Here is an 18,845-nt window from a genome sequence, read left to right as displayed (position 1 = left end):
AAGTACAATCGCACTTTAGATAAATTAAATCTTAATCTGTTGACATTAAGTGCTTCAGTTCTTCAGTTAAAAATACATGCGAATCACGATTGTCATTTTTTTTATCAAGCACGCAATCTCTTCAAAGGTAAACACCTATCTTTATCAAATTTAAGTGCAAACCACTTAACAAAACATATAAATTCAATACGATTCGCCGTTGTTCTTTAAAATCAAGATGAAATTAATCGTAGCAACAGTTCTTTTGTTCGCAGTGTGCTCTGGTGAGTACTTTTTATCAATTTCTGAATTTTTCTGACCCAAAACAGTCACAGGAGCTTTAAGAGTTCGTGTTATTGGAGGAGACGACGTCAATTCCCAAGACTTCCCTTATTTGGTGTCGATCCAGACTGGAATTTTCGCACAACATTCATGCAGTGGTGCCATTATTAGTCCCTCTTGGGTGGTGACAGCCGCTCATTGCGCCGGGTTGTCGCTTATAGTGTCAAGAGTGGTCGCCGGAACTTACAATCTGTCAGACGTTGAGAATAATCAGGACGCCCAGATACGATTCATTGACTTGTACAATGTGATCATACATCCGGAGTATAGGTAAGATGGCGTCATCCGCCATGTTGTCAACTGCAACTTTGTTTTTTCAGTAACCTTGATAACGATATTGCTCTGCTTAAGATGACAGTTCCTTTTGAGTTTAATGACAATGTTCAAGCCCTTCCAATATCAAAAGTGCCGTGCGTGGCGGCGGATGAAATCAACACTTTTTCGGGCTGGGGGACCCAAAATGGCGTCGATAGTTTAACTGCAGTTTTGCAGACTTCCAATTTAACCATTATGCCATTTAAAGGTAACTAAACTGTCTTGAATTTATATTTATAGTTATAATTTTTTTGTTGCAGATTGTCAAATTAGCATCTTCGAGGTGTACGGCGATAATCTTTCAATCAAAAGCGATATTCATGTGTGCCTCACTGGAAGCGCCTCGCCTTGTCTCTTAGATGGAGGAAGCCCCCTGGTGCAAGACAACAGACTGATAGGGTTGTTATCCTGGCTGCCTGCGACCTGCGCGGATGGTAAAGTTCCGGCGATTTTTACCAACACCGGATTTTATAAGGAATTTATCAAAGAATACGTCGACGACTTACCTTGAATCAAATCCTAGATATTTATTGTTTTGTACTTTTGTAAATAAACAAAAATTTAAAAAAAATTTAATTAATTTTACCTGTTTTTCGAGACTCTAAATTTAATTCGGTCGATATCTCGGTTATTTATGGAGCAATCTTAAAAGAGCTGGTGCTCATTTTACGCAAAATTTTACGTAGAATCCAAAAATGCAAGATTCGTTAAAATCAGTGCAGAAATAACTGCGTAATGAGCGATCAAAATTTTGGATATCGGATTTTGAGTTGGAAAAATTTCAAAGCTCGATATCTCCGAAACTAAATAATATTTTGGGAAACTGTTTGCGCCATCGTTTTTCTCGGCGTATTTTACTTTAGAATAAGCCCTTAAAAGTCAAAAATTTGATGGTCAATTTTTTGGGCAAAAACATTTTGCGACTATCAATGATGATGATACTTTTTCAATTTTTTGATTTTCGATTGCCCTTCGTCAACTACTTGTCCTATCGACATGAGATTTGGCCAGTCGAAATATTTCGAACTCCTCTTTCGATCGATGTACAATTCAATAAGATTAAACACAGTTTTCACCGCGAAACAGCGTCTTGAAAATGACCCTAAAATTACTCTCTAAAATTGTAATTCGGTCGATATCTCGGTTATTGGTTAAGGAAATTTATGCTGGAGAGTTCATTTAACGCACAATTTCACGCTAAATCCAAAAATATCTTTATTTTTTTTGTAGGTCAACAAATAACCGAGTTATGGCCGTTTGAAATTTTGGGTTGTCGCCAGAGGGTCAAATTTTTGAAGGTTCAAAACAATTCGTGCTCGATATCTCGGAATCTATTTCAGATATTGAGATGCGGTTTACGCCATCGTTTTTTTCGCGATTTTTTACATAAGAAATAGTTTTTTGATTATTCCACAGTCGAAATTTGCAAATTTTCGCAAAAATTCGTGACTACAACTATGGCCAAACTTTTGATATCGATATCTCGCTTATTTTTTAGAGTAAACTTAAGTTATTATACATCAGTGTACGCAGATTTTAAATCTGAGATTTAAATTCAGATCCGACAACAGATAACTGAGTTATCGCCGATCAAAGTTTTGGAAAGTTGATTTTGAATTTTTTTCATTTTTCATAATTTTTAAAGTTAAATATCTCGGAAACTATTTGAGATATTGAGATGCAGTTTGCGCCATTCTTTTTTTCGGCTCATTTTACGTTAGAAAATGTTCTCAAAAACCCAAAATTCGATAGTCGATTTTTCGAGAAAAAAAATTCCGACTCAAACGATGAAAATTTTTTATTTTTTTTATTTTTGACCATAGCTTTTAAACTATTTGTCCGATCGATGTCAAATTTGGCCAGTAGATAGATTTTGAGCTCCTCTTTCGACTGATGTATAATTTAAAACTATTAAACGTCGTTTTCCTTTTGAAAACATTGATTGAAAATCACCCTAGAATGATGTTTCTAAAACAGTTTTTATCCAATATCTCGTTTATTTATTAAGCAAACTCAACAAATTTGGGCTTCATTTTAAGCAGAATTTCACGCTGAATCCAAAAACATAAGAATTTTTTAATTTTTGTCAACAAATAACCGAGTTATGGCCTTTTGAAATTTTGGGTTGTCGGCAGAAGGCCAAATTTTTGAAGGTTCCAAACAATTCGTGCTCGATATCTGGGAAACTATTTCATATATTGAGATGCGGTTTGCGTCATCGTTTTTCTCGCAAGTTTTTACATAAGAAACAGTTCTTTAATTTTTCTACAGTCGAAATTTGCAAATTTTCGCAAAAATTTATGATTAAAAGTATGGAAAACTTTTGATATCCATATCTCGCTTATTTTTGGAGCAAACTTACGATGTTATGACTCATTTTACGCAGAATTTTGCGCAGATTCCAAATAAAATCTACGCCCGATAACAAATAACTGAGTTATAGTGGTTCAAGTGCCGGATTTTATAAAGAATTTATCAAAGACGTCTTACCTTGAAGCAAATTGTAAATATTCATAGTTTATAACTTTTATAAATATACTATTAACTCAAACTTTGTTTTTCTATCGATATTTAGAAACTGCAAATTTTACCAGGAGTTGAATGACCAATTCTCGCGTAAAATTTTGAAATCCGACTATAGAAACTGCCAACCGAACGAAAAAACAATTCCAATTCTGCGTGCACATTGTGCAGAGTCGATGAATGAAATTCGTTCCCACAAACTACCAAAAAAACGTTTCTCACTACAAGTCAGCGCTAGTTACGCCAATAAAAACAAATAAATTTATTATGGTTGTCGACATGCATGACCGCCCATCAACATTGACTTGGTGCGTCGCTAAATTGGCCCATCAACGCCCAACAAGGCGTGATAAGTCCCATGAAAAAATGCGCACATCTTTGGTAGAAATCGAGAAAAACGCTGAGGGCGCAAAAAAGGTTTAATGGACGAGTGGGCTTTAATTTAGTGTCTTGATTGCAAGTTTTTGTTGATTTGTGTTGGTGGCAACTGCAGCGGAAGCAATTTGCAGCGAAAATGGAAAGATGAAGTGAGTTTCCAATAACTGGAGCACATGTAACTTGGTCATTCTTCAGTAGGTCTAAGAGAAAGCGAAAAAAGAGTTTTGTAATGCCAACAGTTATGTGTGTAGAAATGCAATAAAAGAACGGACAAAAAAAAGATTTAATTTTCTTAGGAAGGGTCAAATTCTACTTTACCCTAGGCGCTCCTTCTGCACCACCTTGGTTCCGTTGCTCATTACAGCACGATTTCGTAATGAGTTATATAACATTCCCCTCCAATTCCAATTAGCATATTCACTAGAAAACCGCTTTTGATTGAATGGAGATCCCTAATTTCGGCGATTCTTTTATCGGCCAGACCTTGTGCCCATTGATTCAGTTTCCTGTGATCAGCGAGCACTCAATCAAGCTGAAGAAAAACGCTCGTGTTGAACCAGAGTGTGATAGCTTTCACAGTCGGTGCCGACCAGGCGTGCTATAAACATATTTCGAGGGTTTTTGTGGTGTCTGCGTGCGGCCGATAAAAGATGAAACTGTGGAAAGTGAGTACAAACCCTCGGAAATTTCTTAAGAGCAATGGGCGCAATTCCCGTCAGAATTAAATTAACGCATGACTTCCGTTTTCTTGTCTGCAACTGCTCTTTGCTTCCAGCTCGTGTGATGCTGCCTCTCTCGCGATGGCCCTTAGTTGGTTCCAGGACTGGAGCCCTCCGCCCATTTTCGACCAGCCCGTGAACGCGCCCATTGGTAACTTCAGCCGTGTCAACAAGCATCAAAGAAGCGGTGAGTTGATGAAGGGCGCGTTACTTTACATAACATCAAGGTGATTTTTTTTCCTTCCACTCATGATGGCGCAACACTTTTGTGGTTACATCTAAATAAAATGTAAAGTTTTATAGCTTTTGAAAGGGATTAATTAGAGTTTTTGTCGGGAAAAGTAATTTCATGGCGTGAATGAAAGCTGTGGAACTGATTCGCTCTTGCATAAATTTCGGGAGGTATTGCGTAAACTATTTATTAATGAATATTGATCAGAAAAGGAAAAGTTGAAAGAATTTCGGGTGGAAACATTTATTAGGACAGCGGTGGTCACATTTCAGCCACTGACACAAAAACCGGCGGTTTAATTATACCTATCCAATTAGAAAACACGACTGCAGACTTAATTAACATTAAATTGTGCTGTACGTTTATCATACTTTACTAGGAACTGGGAAGTAAACAACGAATTAATTACTTTCAAGTAATTAAACTCTACGGAACTCAAAAACTGCACTCGTGCGGTCGCCGAAACTTCGTGCGCGGCTAAAATCACGAGTGCACTTTTCTCCTGAAGAAACTTTTGACCGGATTTGGAATCGCCGTGAAATTCTGCGCAAAATGAGTCTTAATAACGCAAGTTTGCTCCGGAAGTAAGCAAGAAATCGACCGTAGAAGTTTGACATAGTTTTTGTCAAAAAAATTTTTACAAATTCAAATTTTTTATTTTTAATAAAAATAAGAGCGGATTCTTATGTAAAAAAATGCGAGAAAAACGATGGCGAAAACGATATTTTTCCATCTGTTGTAGTTTCCGAGATATTAAATGATATTTTCAAACTTTTCAAAATTTGGATTTCTGGCGACTATCAAAAGTTTAATTGCTAATAACTCAGTTATTTGTTGACGTAGGTACGAAAAAAATTCGCCCGGTTTTAGATTTTGCGTAAAGTTCTGCGCTAAATGAGCACAAATAACTTAAGTTTGCTTCACAAAAAAACGAGATATTGATCAAAATCTGTTATCATGAGTTTTTTTGAAGTAATTTTTAATTAATTTTCTCGAGGCAAAAATAATGATTAATATCTATAATACCTAAATTAATCGAAAGAACAGCTAAAAATCTATCAACTGACTAAATCTCAGTTTAGTAGATCAAATAGTTTACGAGTGGCGAAAAAAAAATTGAAAATTTTGTATCGGTTGGGTAAGAAAAATTTTTCGCAAAAAAATGTCTGTTGAATTTTAGTCACCTGAGAGTGAATCCTAAAAGAGACAAACACGGAAAAACGATGGCGCAAACCATTTCTTTTTATCTGTTGTACTTTCGAAGACATCGAGCGTTAAAAATTTGAAAAATAATAATCAACTATCCAAAACTTTAAACGGCCATAACTCGGTTACTTGTTGTTATACGTAAATTTTAAACCCAGATGTAAAATCTGCGTGAAATTCTGCGTAAAATGAGTCGTAACAACTTAAGTTTGCTCCGGAAATAAGCGAGATATCGACCGTAGAAATTTGACATAGTTTTAGTCATAAAAAATTTTTTTACATTAAATTTTTGACTTTTGCTAAATTTAAGTCTGGATTCTTATGTAAAAAATCGCGACAAAAACGATGGCGAAAACCATTGCTTTTGATCGGTCGCGGTTTTTGAGATATTGAGCGATACTTTCGAACCTTCAAAAATTTGGGTTTCTGGCGACTATCAAAAGCTTAATCGCTAATAATTCGGTTATTTGTTGACGTACGTTAAAAATTCGCCTGGTTTTGAATTCTGGGTAAAATTCTGCGTAAAATGAGCCTTAATAACGAAAGTTCACTAAAAAAATAAGCAAGAAATCGACAGTAGAAGTTTGACAAAGTTTTTGTCAAAAAAAATTTTTACAAATTCAAATTTTTCATTTTTAATAAATTTAAGACCGGATTCTTATGTAAAAAATCGGGAGAAAAACGATGGCGAAAACGATATTTTTTTATCTGTTGTAGTTTCCGAGATAAATTGAGTGATTTTTTCAAAATTTGGATTTCTGGCGACTATCAAAAGTTTAATTGCTAATAGCTCAGTTATTTGTTTGTAAAAAATTCGTCCGGTTTTAGATTTTGCGTAAAGTTCTGCGCTAAATGAGCACAAATAACTTAAGTTTGCTTCTCAAAGAAACGAGATATTGATCAAAATCAGTTATCATGAGTTTTTTTGAAGTAATTTTTAATTAATTTTCTCGGGGCAAAAATGATGATTAATATCTTTAATATCTACATCAATCGAAAGAACAGCTACAAATCTATCAACTGACCAAATCTCAGATTGGTAGATCAAATAGTTTACGAGTGGCAAAAAAAAATTGAAAATTTTGTATCGATTGGGTCAAAAAAATCTTTCGCAAAAAAAATGCCTGTTGAATTTTAGCCACTTGAGAGTGAATCTAAAGGAGAAAAACACGAGAAAAACAATGGCGCAAACCATTTCTTTTTATCTGTTGTAGTTTCGAAGACATCGAGGGTTAAAAATTTGAAAAATAATAATCAACTATCCAAAACTTTAAACGGTCATAACTCGGTTACTTGTTGTCATACGTAAATTTTGAACCCAGATGTGAAATCTGCGTGAAATTCTGCGTAAAATGAGTCGTAACAACTTAAGTTTGCTCCAGAAACAAGCGAGATATCGATCGAAGAAGTTTGACCTTCAATCCGTTGAGATAAACAATGAAGTTATCTGCAATTATCTCCGATAATTATTATTGAAATTCTTTTATTGCAAGGTTTTCCTTTCGTTTTAGATAAATACGCGCCAGCCTCCAATCTCCTCCCGTTTTTTCTTCAGCTGGGTCTGTTGGACCCCTCCAACTATGAACCCATCGAGCGCACTGGTCCTTTCGTGACGTGGTACCAATGGAAGACCATCGACTTCGAGTATGAATCTGAACACGACCGGAAATTCGCGCTTTCTAATGGGGATTTCATCCCCGAAAACAATTTACCACTGGGGATGGAAGTGTACAAAGACAGAATCTTCGTGACGTTGCCGAAGTGGAAACCGGGAATTCCCGCAACTCTGGCGGTCATCCCGAGGAATCCCAGGGAGTTGTCGCCGAAGTTAAAACCTTATCCTAACTGGGACTACCACAACACAAGTAAAATTAATTAATCAAGACTAATAAACACTCACTGATGTTAACTTCTTGTAGTTTCCTGTCAAGGTTTGACCTCAGTCTTCCGGTTACAAGCCGACTCCTGCAACCGCCTTTGGGTGTTAGACTCCGGCCAGATCAACATCACCATCAGCCCCAAGCAAGTCTGCCCTCCCCAAGTCTTCATTTTCGACCTCACAACCGACAAGCTCCTCGTGCGATATCCACTCCCCGAAGAGTTCATCAAGCAAGACAGCCTCTACTCGAACCTCAAAGTGGACATTCGCGACAACGACTGTCATAACGTCCACGCGTACTTAACAGACGTCTGGCGGTACGGTTTAGTCGTCTTCAGTTTAGAAAAAATGCGGAGTTGGAGGATCACCGATCACTTATTCTACCCGGAGCCTCTAGCAGCAGCTTATAACGTCCACGGCTTGGAGTTTGAATGGGTCGATGGCATCTTCGCCATGGCGCTAAGTCCGTACAACCGTAAAATGCAGGATCGCCTCTTGTACTTTCATCCAATGTCGAGTTTTCGCGAGTTTTACGTGAAGACTTCGGTGGTTTGTAATGAGACGGGGTGGAGTGAAGTGAAAGACGCGTTTAAAGTGATGGGGCAAAGTCGAGGGAAGTTCGGGCACGTTTCTGCCAAAGAGATGGACAGGAAAGGGGTGATGTTCTTTAATATGGTGACCAGAGACACTGTGGGGTGTTGGGACTCGAGGAAACCGTACAAAAGGGACAATTTAGGGGTGGTGGCGAAGAGCACCAAGACGTTGGTTTTTCCCAACGATTTGAAGATCGACGATGAAGAACGACAGAGCGTCTGGGTGTTGTCAAATAAGTTGCCATTTTTTTTATACAAGGGGCTCAACAAAAACGAGTTTAATTTTAGGATCATGTCGGCGTACACCGACGAGGCCATAAAAGGAACCATTTGTGAAGCTGAAGTGACTGATTTTGACACCTTCAGGAGCTACAGAGATGGAGATGACTGTTATTGACGTGAAATTAAATTATTAATAAACTGAAGCACCAAGATTGCGTTTTTTTTTCTCCTTAAATATTATGTCAATGATGACAATAAACATTTCCATGCGATAAGATAATTCAAACAAACACAAATTATTAACACGCAAAATTATAGTGATAATTAATCAATAATTACACATGAAGACATCGAAGGTTATCGTCCTCGAGCAGGACCGGCGCCACAGATTTCCCTCCAGGCAAACCACCACGTCTTTCGCTCTTCACCCACACCCTTCACTCCCCCCATCATCGTTGAAATTACACCCTTTGACCACCAAACCTTCTTTTGATTAATGAAGACAATACTATGTTTCCCAGGGGCTAGAATTCCCCCGCGCCGCCCCTGCACCCCTCTCTTTTATTTAAGTTGAAGCCACGGCGCCTCTTCATTTCCCAAAATGCCGCCACGTTCGGAAAACCTCGCCGTTTCCACCCTAAAAATCGCGCCACCCCCGAATCGAAGTCCCGCTCAAAACGGCACTCTATGGCTCAAAGACAAGCATTCAACGGACGGCGCTGAGGGTCTCTGGCGCATCCATGATGGTCTCTACGACTTCAGCAAGTTCGTCAAGAGTCATCCTGGGGGCTCCGAGTGGTTGGAGCTCACCAAAGTAAGTCGCAGCTATCATAACTTTATCTAAAGAGGTAATTCCAGGGGACGGATATAACAGCGGCTTTTGAAGTCCATCATTTGAGTGCTCTTCCGGAAGAAATGATGAAGAAGTACTTTGTTAAGAACGCGACGAAGAAGAGAAACTCTCCGTTTACGTTCAAAGAGGATGGATTTTACAGAACATTGAAGAGAGATGTCATGGAAGCGTTGAAGACGTTGCCCAAACAACCAGTTAACACCTCTGCGGTTTTCACCGATTTTATTTTAGCGGGAATGTTTGTTTTTGCGGTTTTGGCCAACACGTATTGGAATTATTGGTTGGCGGCCCTCGCTGGGTTGTTTCTGGGGTGCTTGACCATCGCGTCTCATAATTATTTCCATCAGAGAGACAACGTGCGAATGCTTTTCTTCAACTTCTCGCTTATGCAGACGCGGTGAGTTTGTGGTGATAACGTGGCGCCTGCGATAAGAAGTGGGGTCAACAATTTTAACACTTCTTTGATAGGGAATGGAGGATCAGCCACGTTCTCAGCCACCACCTGCACACCAACACCATCGACGATATGGAGATTACCATGAACGAGCCCAACATCCAGTTTCTTCCGCATGAAAAGCCAGCGATTGTTAAGTACGGGTACTACGTCCTCTTCCCCATCTACTGGGTCTTTGCGTTTCATTTAAACTTCTTGAAGAGAGTGGTGTATATTGTTAAAGGCGACACTCATTTAATTATGTGGTACGACTTCATCCCCTTCACTCTACCACTAGCTATGTACCTAGTTGGAGGACAAGGTCTTCTGGCAACCTTATGGATGTGGACTGTGATCGTCTTCTTCGGCAGCTTCCACTTTTCAGCCGTTGGTTACAACGCTGCCCACCACCATCCGGATATTTTCCACGATGGAGACACCCCCAGGTTGCTCTCGCCCCTTTTTATCCAATTACTTAAGTCTTCTTGCAGACCTGATGCTGACTATGACTGGGGGATTGGTCAATTGGACGCCATCATGGACAGGGTGGATATTACAGGCTCCCACTTCTTAGTTTTGACGAATTTCGGTGACCACGCTCTTCACCATATGTTTCCAACTCTTGACCATGGAACCTTGGAGCTGCTGTATCCAAATCTGAAGAAAGTTTGTCAACAGTTTAATGTTGATTTGAGGATGACCTCGCAGTGGGAGCTGGTCAAGGGGTCCTTCCTCCAGATCATGAGGACCCAGCCGAACCCGAATCCTCCAGATTTATTAAAAAAATATTAAACGGGTGTATTATTGGTTGCATACATTTGGGAGTTGTTTTTGTGTTAAAACTGTTATTGTTATAAATAATGTGAATAAAAGTAAGATTACAATAATGTTGTTGTATAGTTGGTTGCCTAAGTTGCTCGCAAAGAATTAAATTAATGAGTGAGCATTACCGCAGGAAAATTAAGTTAATTACCAATGTAAATTCCGACCACAGTCGCTGACATAATGATAGTTTCTGCTTAACATCGTAAACAACAAATCTAAAATTGACGTCGTTATCTCAAGTGTTATCATTATCCAATTCCGAAGGTCAATTCAGTTGAGCATTTGCTCCAGAATTAATCTCTGAAGCCGCAGCGCAAATTGGTGAGTCCCTGTGAAAATCATTAAATCTAAATCAAATTTCCCAACGTCGTCGTCCAGTTGTTCCATCCATCATCGAAATTCCACCAAAAATAAAAAATTCGAAACATTCTTGGCCCAATTCCAATGAAATTCAAAAGTGAGACCTTTCAATTTCATTATGCATTTTCTATGAGTAACTACAATGCAAAAATAGGTCGCGTGTGGGTCTTGGGACTTTGAAGCTAATCCTGGAATAATAAACAGAAGGTAACGAAAATATTGCTAATTGGTTGATGGACGTGTTTAATTGCGTTTGGCAGCTCTGTAACGTATCATAATTGTGATGAAAATATTTTCTTGGGGTATTTTTAACGATTCAAAGAAATGCGAGTGATGGAAATGAGTTTAAATTTGAAAATAATTACAGGACCGTTCCACATCCTAAAACTTAATTATGTCGGTCGTGTACTCGCAATTGATTACGTTTTAATCGCAAGCCATCCTTGAGCAACCTGTTTAATGAAACAAGAAAAAATTAAGTCCAAAAGTTCCCTCTGTTCAGTACATCCCACTTGCATGAGTGCAGTCTTGTGCTTTCGTCTTACAAATCTAGGTGAGTTGGACACAGTTTTGAAAAGTCTGCCAAAATAAATTTGATGATTAATTGACAAGGATATTTCCAATTTATTTTTATATGCCGAGTTATAAAAAGACGAGGAACGAGAGAGAAATGTTGGATCTGAAATAAACCGACTTTTCTTTGCTTTAATATGTTTTTTTTTAATTATTTTGAATGGAGTTAAATGGTAAAATAAACAACGTTGGAAACAATATTTGCTGGTAAATTAACCTTCAAGTTATTATCGAAATCGAAAGCGAGGGCTGACCGTGACAACGAAAGTTCTTGAGCCTGCAGAATTGAAAGTTTTGACCATAAACTCTTGTAATTTGTTTTAAAATTCAAGCCGGAAATGCAGTCTATTATACAATTTATTTCAAAAACGGATTTTGGTTCTGACTGAATATTTTCCAACCATAAACTAGAATCTTAAACATTTTAAATTTCCAGGAATGAGCCATAAATTGCATGTTAATTTCTTGAAACGGAGCGTTATTTTTTTCAAGAACCACTTGATATCCTTGACATTGATTTTATCCACAAAAAGATAATAACAAAACATGAAAAAGCGAGGCAAGGACAGTTTCTTAGTCTAATAAGATTCCGCCAGAAGCTAACGGAACTTGCCAGTGCGTTGACATTTTAGAAGTCGAGTCTTCATTCTTGAATTGTTTCAGTGTCAAGATTTGTTTGTTTACAGTAATGCAAATTAGGAAAAAAGAGATGGACAGTTAATTATTTATTGGTAAGGTATAAAAAAGAATTGTCTTCTTCCGGTGGCCATTCTTTATGTCATACAATATCCTTCAATTTTAAAGCAACGTTGTAATTTGTTTACGGGCTATATAACAGGTTCTTTGAAAATACTACCTAAGAAATCATTGTTTTGGTAATTTCCATGACTTGGCCTCCGCTCATTTCCATTTGGTAAAACCAAAACGTCAAGTGAACACAGTGGAAGATGCTCAAAACTCTTCGGTTTTACTCTAATTAATTTATTTATGTAAGTACCTGATTATAATAATCTTTGATTTAGTTACTGATTTTTTCAATCAGACGTCCTTCGCGCGTTTCTACACGCTCCAAATCCCTCAAAACCACCAAATAAGAACAAAATTCTCCTTTCTAATAATTGTTCGACGCAATTTCCAAAACGCACTTCTAAAAACATGAATAACAACTCAAAAATACTTTCAGTTGGTCGCCGCATGAATCAACGTCATAATTTTAGCAGAAATGACGAAATTTAAGTCAAGTCTTGGAATTAACTATCCCACACTCCGCGACAACCCTTTCAAAACCGGCCAAAAATGGTTGGAAGGTAAACGAGCCGATGACGGCGCCGAAGGACTGTGGAGAGTCCACGACGGGTTGTACGACCTTGCGGACTTTCCAGAGAGACATCCTGGGGGCCCTGAATGGATAACTTTGACTCGAGTAAAGTCTTGTGCAACGTGGGGTTGTTTTTTAGAAACTGTTTCAGGGAACCGACATCACTGAGGCTTTCGAAACTCACCATTTGACCTCGGTTCCGGATGACCTCCTCAAGAAATACTTTGTTAGGCAAGCGAAGAGTGCTCGAAATTCGCCGTTCACGTTCAAGGACGGTCATTTTTACAAGACTCTGAAGAGGAATATTGTTTTAAAGTTGAAGGATGTACCAAAAGGGGCTGTTGAGAGGTCGCAAAGAATCACGGACTTTTTAGTTGTTGCCTACGTGGGTTTGGCGGTTTCAGCTGCAATTTGGAAGAGTTTTACGTGTGGGATGCTGTCGGGGATCTTCTTGAGCTTAACAGCGATTGCTGCTCATAATTTTTTCCATCAGAGGGATAATTTTAGGATGTATTATTTTAATTTCACGCTGATGGAGTATACGTAAGTAAAAATTACCGCGGATTTTATGCCGGGCGGAAATGGAGGATACTGCTATAATTCCAAGCCTTTTTTATCAATACAAATTAATTTATTAATTAAAATTTGAATTTTATGAATCAGGTTTGCCAATCTAAATCTAGTCTTTTTTTCATTGTTGGTACACCTGAGTTAAAGAAAAAATTATTGTGAACTTTTTTTAGTGATTAAGTGCACATTCACAAGAGATTTTAGTACATTTTGGTCCATTTGTACGAAAACCGGCAGAAATGTGAGTCCCCCACTATAATACTAGCAATGGGGTCCAAAAATTTGAAAAATCCTAACCTCACTTTTTTTTCCAATTATTTGCATGATTTTTTTCAAAAGAGAAAAGAAAAAGAGAATTCCAAGCCTTTTTATGAATACAATTTAATTTTTTTAATAAATTTTGAATTTTCAAAATCAGCTTCGAGAATCTAAATCTAGAGGGTTTTTTTACTGTTGGTACACCTGAGTGAAAAAATTGTGGTTGTGGCTTGTGGCGTCGTTTTTTATTGTCGACTTTTTTTAGTGATTAATTGCACATTTACAAGAGATTTTAGTACATTTTGGTCCATTTGTACGTAAACCGGCAGAAATGTGTGTTCCCCACTATAATATTGGCAATGGGGCCCAAAAATTTGAAAAATTCCAACCTCACTTTTTTTATGATTCTTTTCAAAAAACGCACTTTTTGTCTTGTTTTCACAAGGAAAGAGAATTCCAAGTCTTTTTTATCAATACAGTTAAATTTTGTAATTAAATTTTGAATTTTTAAAATCAGGTCTGTTAAACTAAATCTAGTGTTTTTTTTCACTGTTGGTACAAAAGAGTGAAAAAGTTGTGGTTGTACCTTGTGGCGTCGTTTTTTATTGTCGACTTTTTTAGTGAGTCGCTGCACATTTACAAGAGATTTTAGTACATTTTGGTCCATTTGTACGAAAACCGGCAGAAATGTAAGTCTTCCACCATAATATTAGCAATGGGGCCCGAAATTTGAAAAATCCTAACCTAACTTTTTTTTCCAATTTTTTTCATGATTTATTCAAAAAATGCGCTTTTTGGCTGGTTTTTACAAGAAAAGAGAATTCCAAGCCTTTTTATCAATACAATTTAATTTTTTTAATAAATTTTGAATTTTCAAAATCAGCTTCGAGAATCTAAATCTAGAGGGTTTTTTTACTGTTGGTACACCTGAGTGAAAAAATTGTGGTTGTGGCTTGTGGCGTCGTTTTTTATTGTCGACTTTTTTTAGTGATTAATTGCACATTTACAAGAGATTTTAGTACATTTTGGTCCATTTGTACGTAAACCGGCAGAAATGTGTGTCCCCCACTATAATATTGGCAATGGGGCCCAAAAATTTGAAAAATCCCAACCTCACTTTTTTTATTATTCTTTTCAAAAAACCAGAGATTTGGGAATTAATAGATGGGGGGACATAGTCAAAAGTCTTAGAAACATATCTACGACTAGCTTTACAACTTTCGTCCTTGTCTGTTGCACGCATTCACTGGACGCAATGTATACCTATCTCTCTCGCCAGGATGGAGAGTTTTTGATTGGCTAATTTTAAAATTTGACAACAGATTGACAACAATTGTAATGTGTGACAGTTCAAAGCAAAATGAGTAATCCAACGTACTGTAACACAACAAGTTCTCTCAGCACCCGACGTCGCGTACTACAGACGACAGAAAGTGAGTTCAAAGAGGAATTTTTGGCTCAAGACGCATTTGAACAAATTTGTGCGAGAATTGTCGAAACAGATTTTGTAATAAGTGTAGAATAGAAATGGTACAAATAGGGGCTAACTAGTGAAATAAAAATCAATGGAATATTACAACTGGCATGTTTCTGAACTAAATCGTCGTCTGTGGAGAAATTGAGAAGCAAAATATGAAAATTAACCACAGACTTCAAAGTGCAAAGAAAGTGAATTATTATGTGATTAGCAGATGATTTATAATTGAAACGGAAGTCACCAAACATACGGAGAAGAAAAACATGGATTTTGACGAAGAGAGAGAGAAAAGATCAAGATTCAATTGAAAGAAATATCCTAGTTAATAAAAATCCAAGGTGTACCTAACTAAATTGGATGAATGGAGAAATGTTCAAAGTATTGAAGAAAAATACATGAAAGCAGTAAAAAAATACATTAAAAAGGGACAAGTAGATTGTTGAGAACATCAAAAGAATATGAAGCTCAGAAATGGTAAAATAATGGACAGCTCTAACGACAAGTAAGAACAGAAAGAAGAACACGCTAGGAAACCTGTGACATTGTAGCAAATAAGATTCTGTTTAAGATTTGGACAGAGGCGAAAAGGTTGACAATGAGTAGAAAGGAGTGAGTAAAAGAAGATCGTGGCAGATCGAGAGAAGACTGCGCTTTTTTCTTACACTCGGACGAGGAACAAAATCAAATTGATGTAAATAGTGGCAAATACATCTTAAAAGAGACTTTCTGCATTTTCTTCTTTAGAAGTCTGGGTCTAATGTAAAGTTTTCTATGTTCTTACAATTAATCTAGGCTGTTTGAATTAGCTTCTCCATTTTGCCAGGTTTCTGGTGTCAGACTAGAAAAGTGTTAGTCACACGTTGGTAATTTTGATTTTGTCATTAGTGTTTGACCTTAAACCTATTGAAAACTATGTTATGCACACTGAGAATTGTATCAATATCGTTTAATTGTGGAGCTATAAATGATTGGTTTTACCGCATTCATATTGTGGGAGTCTCCACTTGATGTAGAAGAGCTTCGGCCTATTAAGGAATGAAAGTTTCAACATTAAAAGACAGCAAAACGAAATCAAACTAGTGATTGAAGAACCTTGTCACAAAATTTAACAACATACAAGAGAAATAACGTCTAAAACCTTTAAATTCACAAAACTTTGCATTCAAAGTTCTTTACTGACATTAGCTATGACAATTTGGATTTGCCATTTGAAATTCGAGTAACGATCTACGTCATGATCTGTGATTGGTTCCATCCTGACGAGAGAGACAATACTGCATAAGCGTATCAGCGATAGGAATCAGTGCAATAGGTAGAGACGGAAATAAAAATTCTTGTTGCACATGTTTTGTGTAACGTATGTCCAAATTTCCATATGGTAACCGGATCTATTATTTTCCAAATCTCTGCAAAAAACGCACTTTTTGTCTTGTTTTCACAAGGAAAGAGAATTCCAAGTCTTTTTTATCAATACAGTTAAATTTTGTAATTAAATTTTGAATTTTTAAAATCAGGTCTGTTAAACTAAATCTAGTGTTTTTTTTTCACTGTTGGTACAAAAGAGTGAAAAAGTTGTGGTTGTGCCTTGTGGCGTCGTTTTTTATTGTCGACTTTTTTAGTGAGTCACTGCACATTTACAAGAGATTTTAGTACATTTTGGTCCATTTGTACGAAAACCGGCAGAAATGTAAGTCTTCCACCATAATATTAGCAATGGGGCCCAAAATTTGAAAAATCCTAACCTAACTTTTTTTTCAAATTTTTTCATGATTTATTCAAAAAATGCGCTTTTTGGCTGGTTTTTACAAGAAAAGAGAATTCCAAGCCTTTTTATCAATACAATTTAATTTTTTTAATAAATTTAGAATTTTCAAAATCAGCTTCGCGAATCTAAATCTAGAAGTTTTTTTCACTGTTGGTACACCTGAGTGAAAAAATTGTGGTTGTGGCTTGTGGCGTCGTTTTTTATTGTGGACTTTTTTTAGTGATTAATTGCACATTCACAAGAATTTTTAGTACATTTTGGTCCATTTGTACGAAAACCGGCAGAAATGTAAGTCTTCCACCATAATATTAGCAATTGGGCCCAAAATTTGAAAAATCCTAACCTAACTTTTTTTTCCAATTTTTTTATGATACTTTTCAAAAAACGCACTTTTTGACTGGATTTTACAAGAAAAGAGAACTCAATTTAATCAATGCATTTATTTGCAAGTTTCTTTGACAAATAACAGAATGCGCTCTTTTTTATTACCATTTTTTACGTTTCGATTGCCCTCACTCAACGAATTTAACCATTTTATAGAGATAAATGGCCCGACCAACTGATAAATCTGTTTTTTTATTGAACAAAACGCCTGTTTAACTATGTCGTAAATCTCCTGTATTATTTTCAGCTCGCACTTTTAATTTTTGGACCCTATAACTCGACTATTTATAGCAGTAGTAATTTTATTGTCATTTCTTAGCTGCAATTAGAAAAAAGTTTACACGTTTAACGAATTTACGGGCTATTAGGAGTAATTACGCAATAAAATGAACACTCTATGCACGCCATAAAATCTGATTAAACGACTGCACAACATTTAAAGAAGCGTCAAATTGCCCTGTGCAACTTTGTGTTCCGAGAGACAAACGATTGCATCTTTGCCAAATCACACGTATTTTGCTAACAAATTGCCGGTGCCAAACCACCAATTTTCACTGTTATCTGTCATCAAGACGAACTCAAGTTCATGGTTTGTTAAGCCGGAATTTTCGAAAATCCTGGAATTTCCGCACCGCCAGAAATATCCGCGAAATCGAATTAGTTCACGTTTAAAATTATCCCAACATGCTACACCTGTTTAGAGAGTGGAGGATCAGTCACGCGTTAAGTCATCATCTGCATACCAACACCATAAACGATTTGGAGATTTCGGCGTTGGAGCCGTTCCTGGAGTACTTGCCAGGGCCGAAGGCCAAGCTGCGGACGGTAATCCAGGTTGTGATCTCTCCAGGAGTTTACATGTTTGCGTTTTTGGGGTCTTTCGTCAGAAGGTATGATGGAGAAAAAATGAAAAAAGGGTGACTGAGGGGGTGTTTTAGCTTGTTGGAAATCGCGCTAACGGACAAGAAGTTCCGAACGGTCCTACTTTTACCGTTTTCAGTCCTGGCAGGTATGATTTTACTATCCGGAGACGTCGTTTTCTCCCTCGTAATGTTCATGTTTGTGCAAATTACCGGCAGTTTGCATTTTGTGAGCGTGGGGCTCAATGCGGCGCACCACCACCCGGATATTTTCCACGACGGCGATGCTCCAAGGTACTTCACTCATGCAAATTTCTAATAACCGCGGAAATTTTAACAGGCCTAAAGAAGAAATGGACTGGGGAATCCATCAAATGGACGCTGTGATGGATCGGAAAGATATCACAGGTTCTCATTTCTTAGTTTTGACGAATTTTGGGGACCACGCTTTGCATCATCTTTTCCCGACGATAGACCACGGGCTCTTGGAGTATTTGTATCCAACTTTTTTAAAGACGTGTGCTGATTTTGGCATCGAGTGGAGGCTCACTTCTCAAATCGATTTGGTCAAAGGACAGTTTATGCGGTTGCTTAATGCAGATGCTAAGACGGAGCCCCCAAGGTCTCTGAAGCCGCTCAAATGTTTGTGATTCTTATGTTAGGAGGTGTGAATAAAATGCGTTTTCAATAGAAGTTGTTTATATTACAATAAATTAACAATGACAACGAAATACAGTATGGAGATGTATGGAAGGAAGACGTTAAACTGTAAATAAATACA

At 37.3% G+C, this 18,845-nt stretch overlaps 4 protein-coding genes across 7 annotated transcripts; all 4 read left to right on the top strand.

Annotated features, from left to right (window-relative positions):
- Positions 1 to 217: 217 nt before the first annotated feature.
- On the top strand, positions 218 to 1,195 carry LOC148170821 (anionic trypsin-2-like). The gene is made up of 4 exons (XM_088042261.1): positions 218 to 263; positions 309 to 591; positions 642 to 844; positions 897 to 1,195. The coding sequence occupies exons 1-4, from the start codon at positions 218 to 220 to the stop codon at positions 1,145 to 1,147; spliced, it is 783 nt and encodes a 260-aa protein (XP_087898387.1). The 3' UTR covers positions 1,148 to 1,195.
- Positions 1,196 to 4,045: 2,850 nt separating this feature from the next.
- On the top strand, positions 4,046 to 8,598 carry LOC148170820 (dopaminechrome tautomerase-like). The gene is made up of 4 exons (XM_088040879.1): positions 4,046 to 4,202; positions 4,313 to 4,443; positions 7,206 to 7,559; positions 7,614 to 8,598. The coding sequence occupies exons 2-4, from the start codon at positions 4,338 to 4,340 to the stop codon at positions 8,561 to 8,563; spliced, it is 1,410 nt and encodes a 469-aa protein (XP_087897005.1). The 5' UTR covers positions 4,046 to 4,202; positions 4,313 to 4,337; the 3' UTR covers positions 8,564 to 8,598.
- A 366-nt stretch (positions 8,599 to 8,964) lies between these two features.
- LOC148170819 (cytochrome b5-related protein-like) lies at positions 8,965 to 10,561 on the top strand. The gene is made up of 3 exons (XM_088040608.1): positions 8,965 to 9,202; positions 9,247 to 9,638; positions 9,710 to 10,561. Exons 1-3 carry the CDS (start codon positions 8,990 to 8,992, stop codon positions 10,464 to 10,466), a joined length of 1,362 nt encoding a protein of 453 aa, XP_087896734.1. The 5' UTR covers positions 8,965 to 8,989; the 3' UTR covers positions 10,467 to 10,561.
- Positions 10,562 to 10,664: 103 nt separating this feature from the next.
- On the top strand, positions 10,665 to 18,757 carry LOC148170818 (cytochrome b5-related protein-like). 4 transcript variants are annotated; one of them, XM_088040609.1, is made up of 6 exons: positions 10,665 to 10,820; positions 12,616 to 12,855; positions 12,902 to 13,293; positions 17,906 to 18,094; positions 18,143 to 18,358; positions 18,405 to 18,757. In XM_088040609.1, the coding sequence occupies exons 2-6, from the start codon at positions 12,655 to 12,657 to the stop codon at positions 18,712 to 18,714; spliced, it is 1,308 nt and encodes a 435-aa protein (XP_087896735.1). In that variant the 5' UTR covers positions 10,665 to 10,820; positions 12,616 to 12,654; the 3' UTR covers positions 18,715 to 18,757. The 4 variants fall into 4 exon arrangements, with proteins under 4 accessions (XP_087896735.1, XP_087896738.1, XP_087896736.1 ...); XM_088040612.1 differs by lacking the exon at positions 10,665 to 10,820 and adding an exon at positions 10,901 to 11,066; XM_088040610.1 differs by lacking the exon at positions 10,665 to 10,820 and adding an exon at positions 11,235 to 11,412.
- Positions 18,758 to 18,845: the final 88 nt, after the last annotated feature.

This window comes from Gnatocerus cornutus, chromosome 7 (genome assembly GCF_029298725.1).
Source record: "Gnatocerus cornutus isolate USDA-ARS CGAHR chromosome 7, icGnaCorn1.1, whole genome shotgun sequence".
In the NCBI taxonomy this organism is placed as follows: Eukaryota; Metazoa; Arthropoda; class Insecta; order Coleoptera; family Tenebrionidae; genus Gnatocerus; species Gnatocerus cornutus.
Note: the sequence above shows the minus strand (reverse complement) of the source record. Positions and strands in the feature narration are given on the sequence as shown.

Excerpts from the sequence above, each read along its gene's own strand:
- LOC148170821 (XM_088042261.1), top strand. The coding sequence starts at position 218 with ATGAAATTAATCGTAGCAACAGTTCTTTTGTTCGCAGTGTGCTCTG. Across the intron at positions 264-308 it reads TTTGTTCGCAGTGTGCTCTG|TCACAGGAGCTTTAAGAGTT; the intron begins GTGAGTACTTTT and ends GACCCAAAACAG. Across the intron at positions 592-641 it reads ATCATACATCCGGAGTATAG|TAACCTTGATAACGATATTG; the intron begins GTAAGATGGCGT and ends TTGTTTTTTCAG.
- LOC148170818 (XM_088040609.1), top strand. The coding sequence starts at position 12,655 with ATGACGAAATTTAAGTCAAGTCTTGGAATTAACTATCCCACACTCCGC. Across the intron at positions 13,294-17,905 it reads TTCACGCTGATGGAGTATAC|AGAGTGGAGGATCAGTCACG; the intron begins GTAAGTAAAAAT and ends ACACCTGTTTAG. Across the intron at positions 18,359-18,404 it reads CACGACGGCGATGCTCCAAG|GCCTAAAGAAGAAATGGACT; the intron begins GTACTTCACTCA and ends AAATTTTAACAG.
- LOC148170820 (XM_088040879.1), top strand. The coding sequence starts at position 4,338 with ATGGCCCTTAGTTGGTTCCAGGACTGGAGCCCTCCGCCCATTTTCGAC. Across the intron at positions 4,444-7,205 it reads CAACAAGCATCAAAGAAGCG|ATAAATACGCGCCAGCCTCC; the intron begins GTGAGTTGATGA and ends CTTTCGTTTTAG. Across the intron at positions 7,560-7,613 it reads CTGGGACTACCACAACACAA|TTTCCTGTCAAGGTTTGACC; the intron begins GTAAAATTAATT and ends AACTTCTTGTAG.
- LOC148170819 (XM_088040608.1), top strand. The coding sequence starts at position 8,990 with ATGCCGCCACGTTCGGAAAACCTCGCCGTTTCCACCCTAAAAATCGCG. Across the intron at positions 9,203-9,246 it reads AGTGGTTGGAGCTCACCAAA|GGGACGGATATAACAGCGGC; the intron begins GTAAGTCGCAGC and ends AGGTAATTCCAG. Across the intron at positions 9,639-9,709 it reads TTCTCGCTTATGCAGACGCG|GGAATGGAGGATCAGCCACG; the intron begins GTGAGTTTGTGG and ends CTTCTTTGATAG.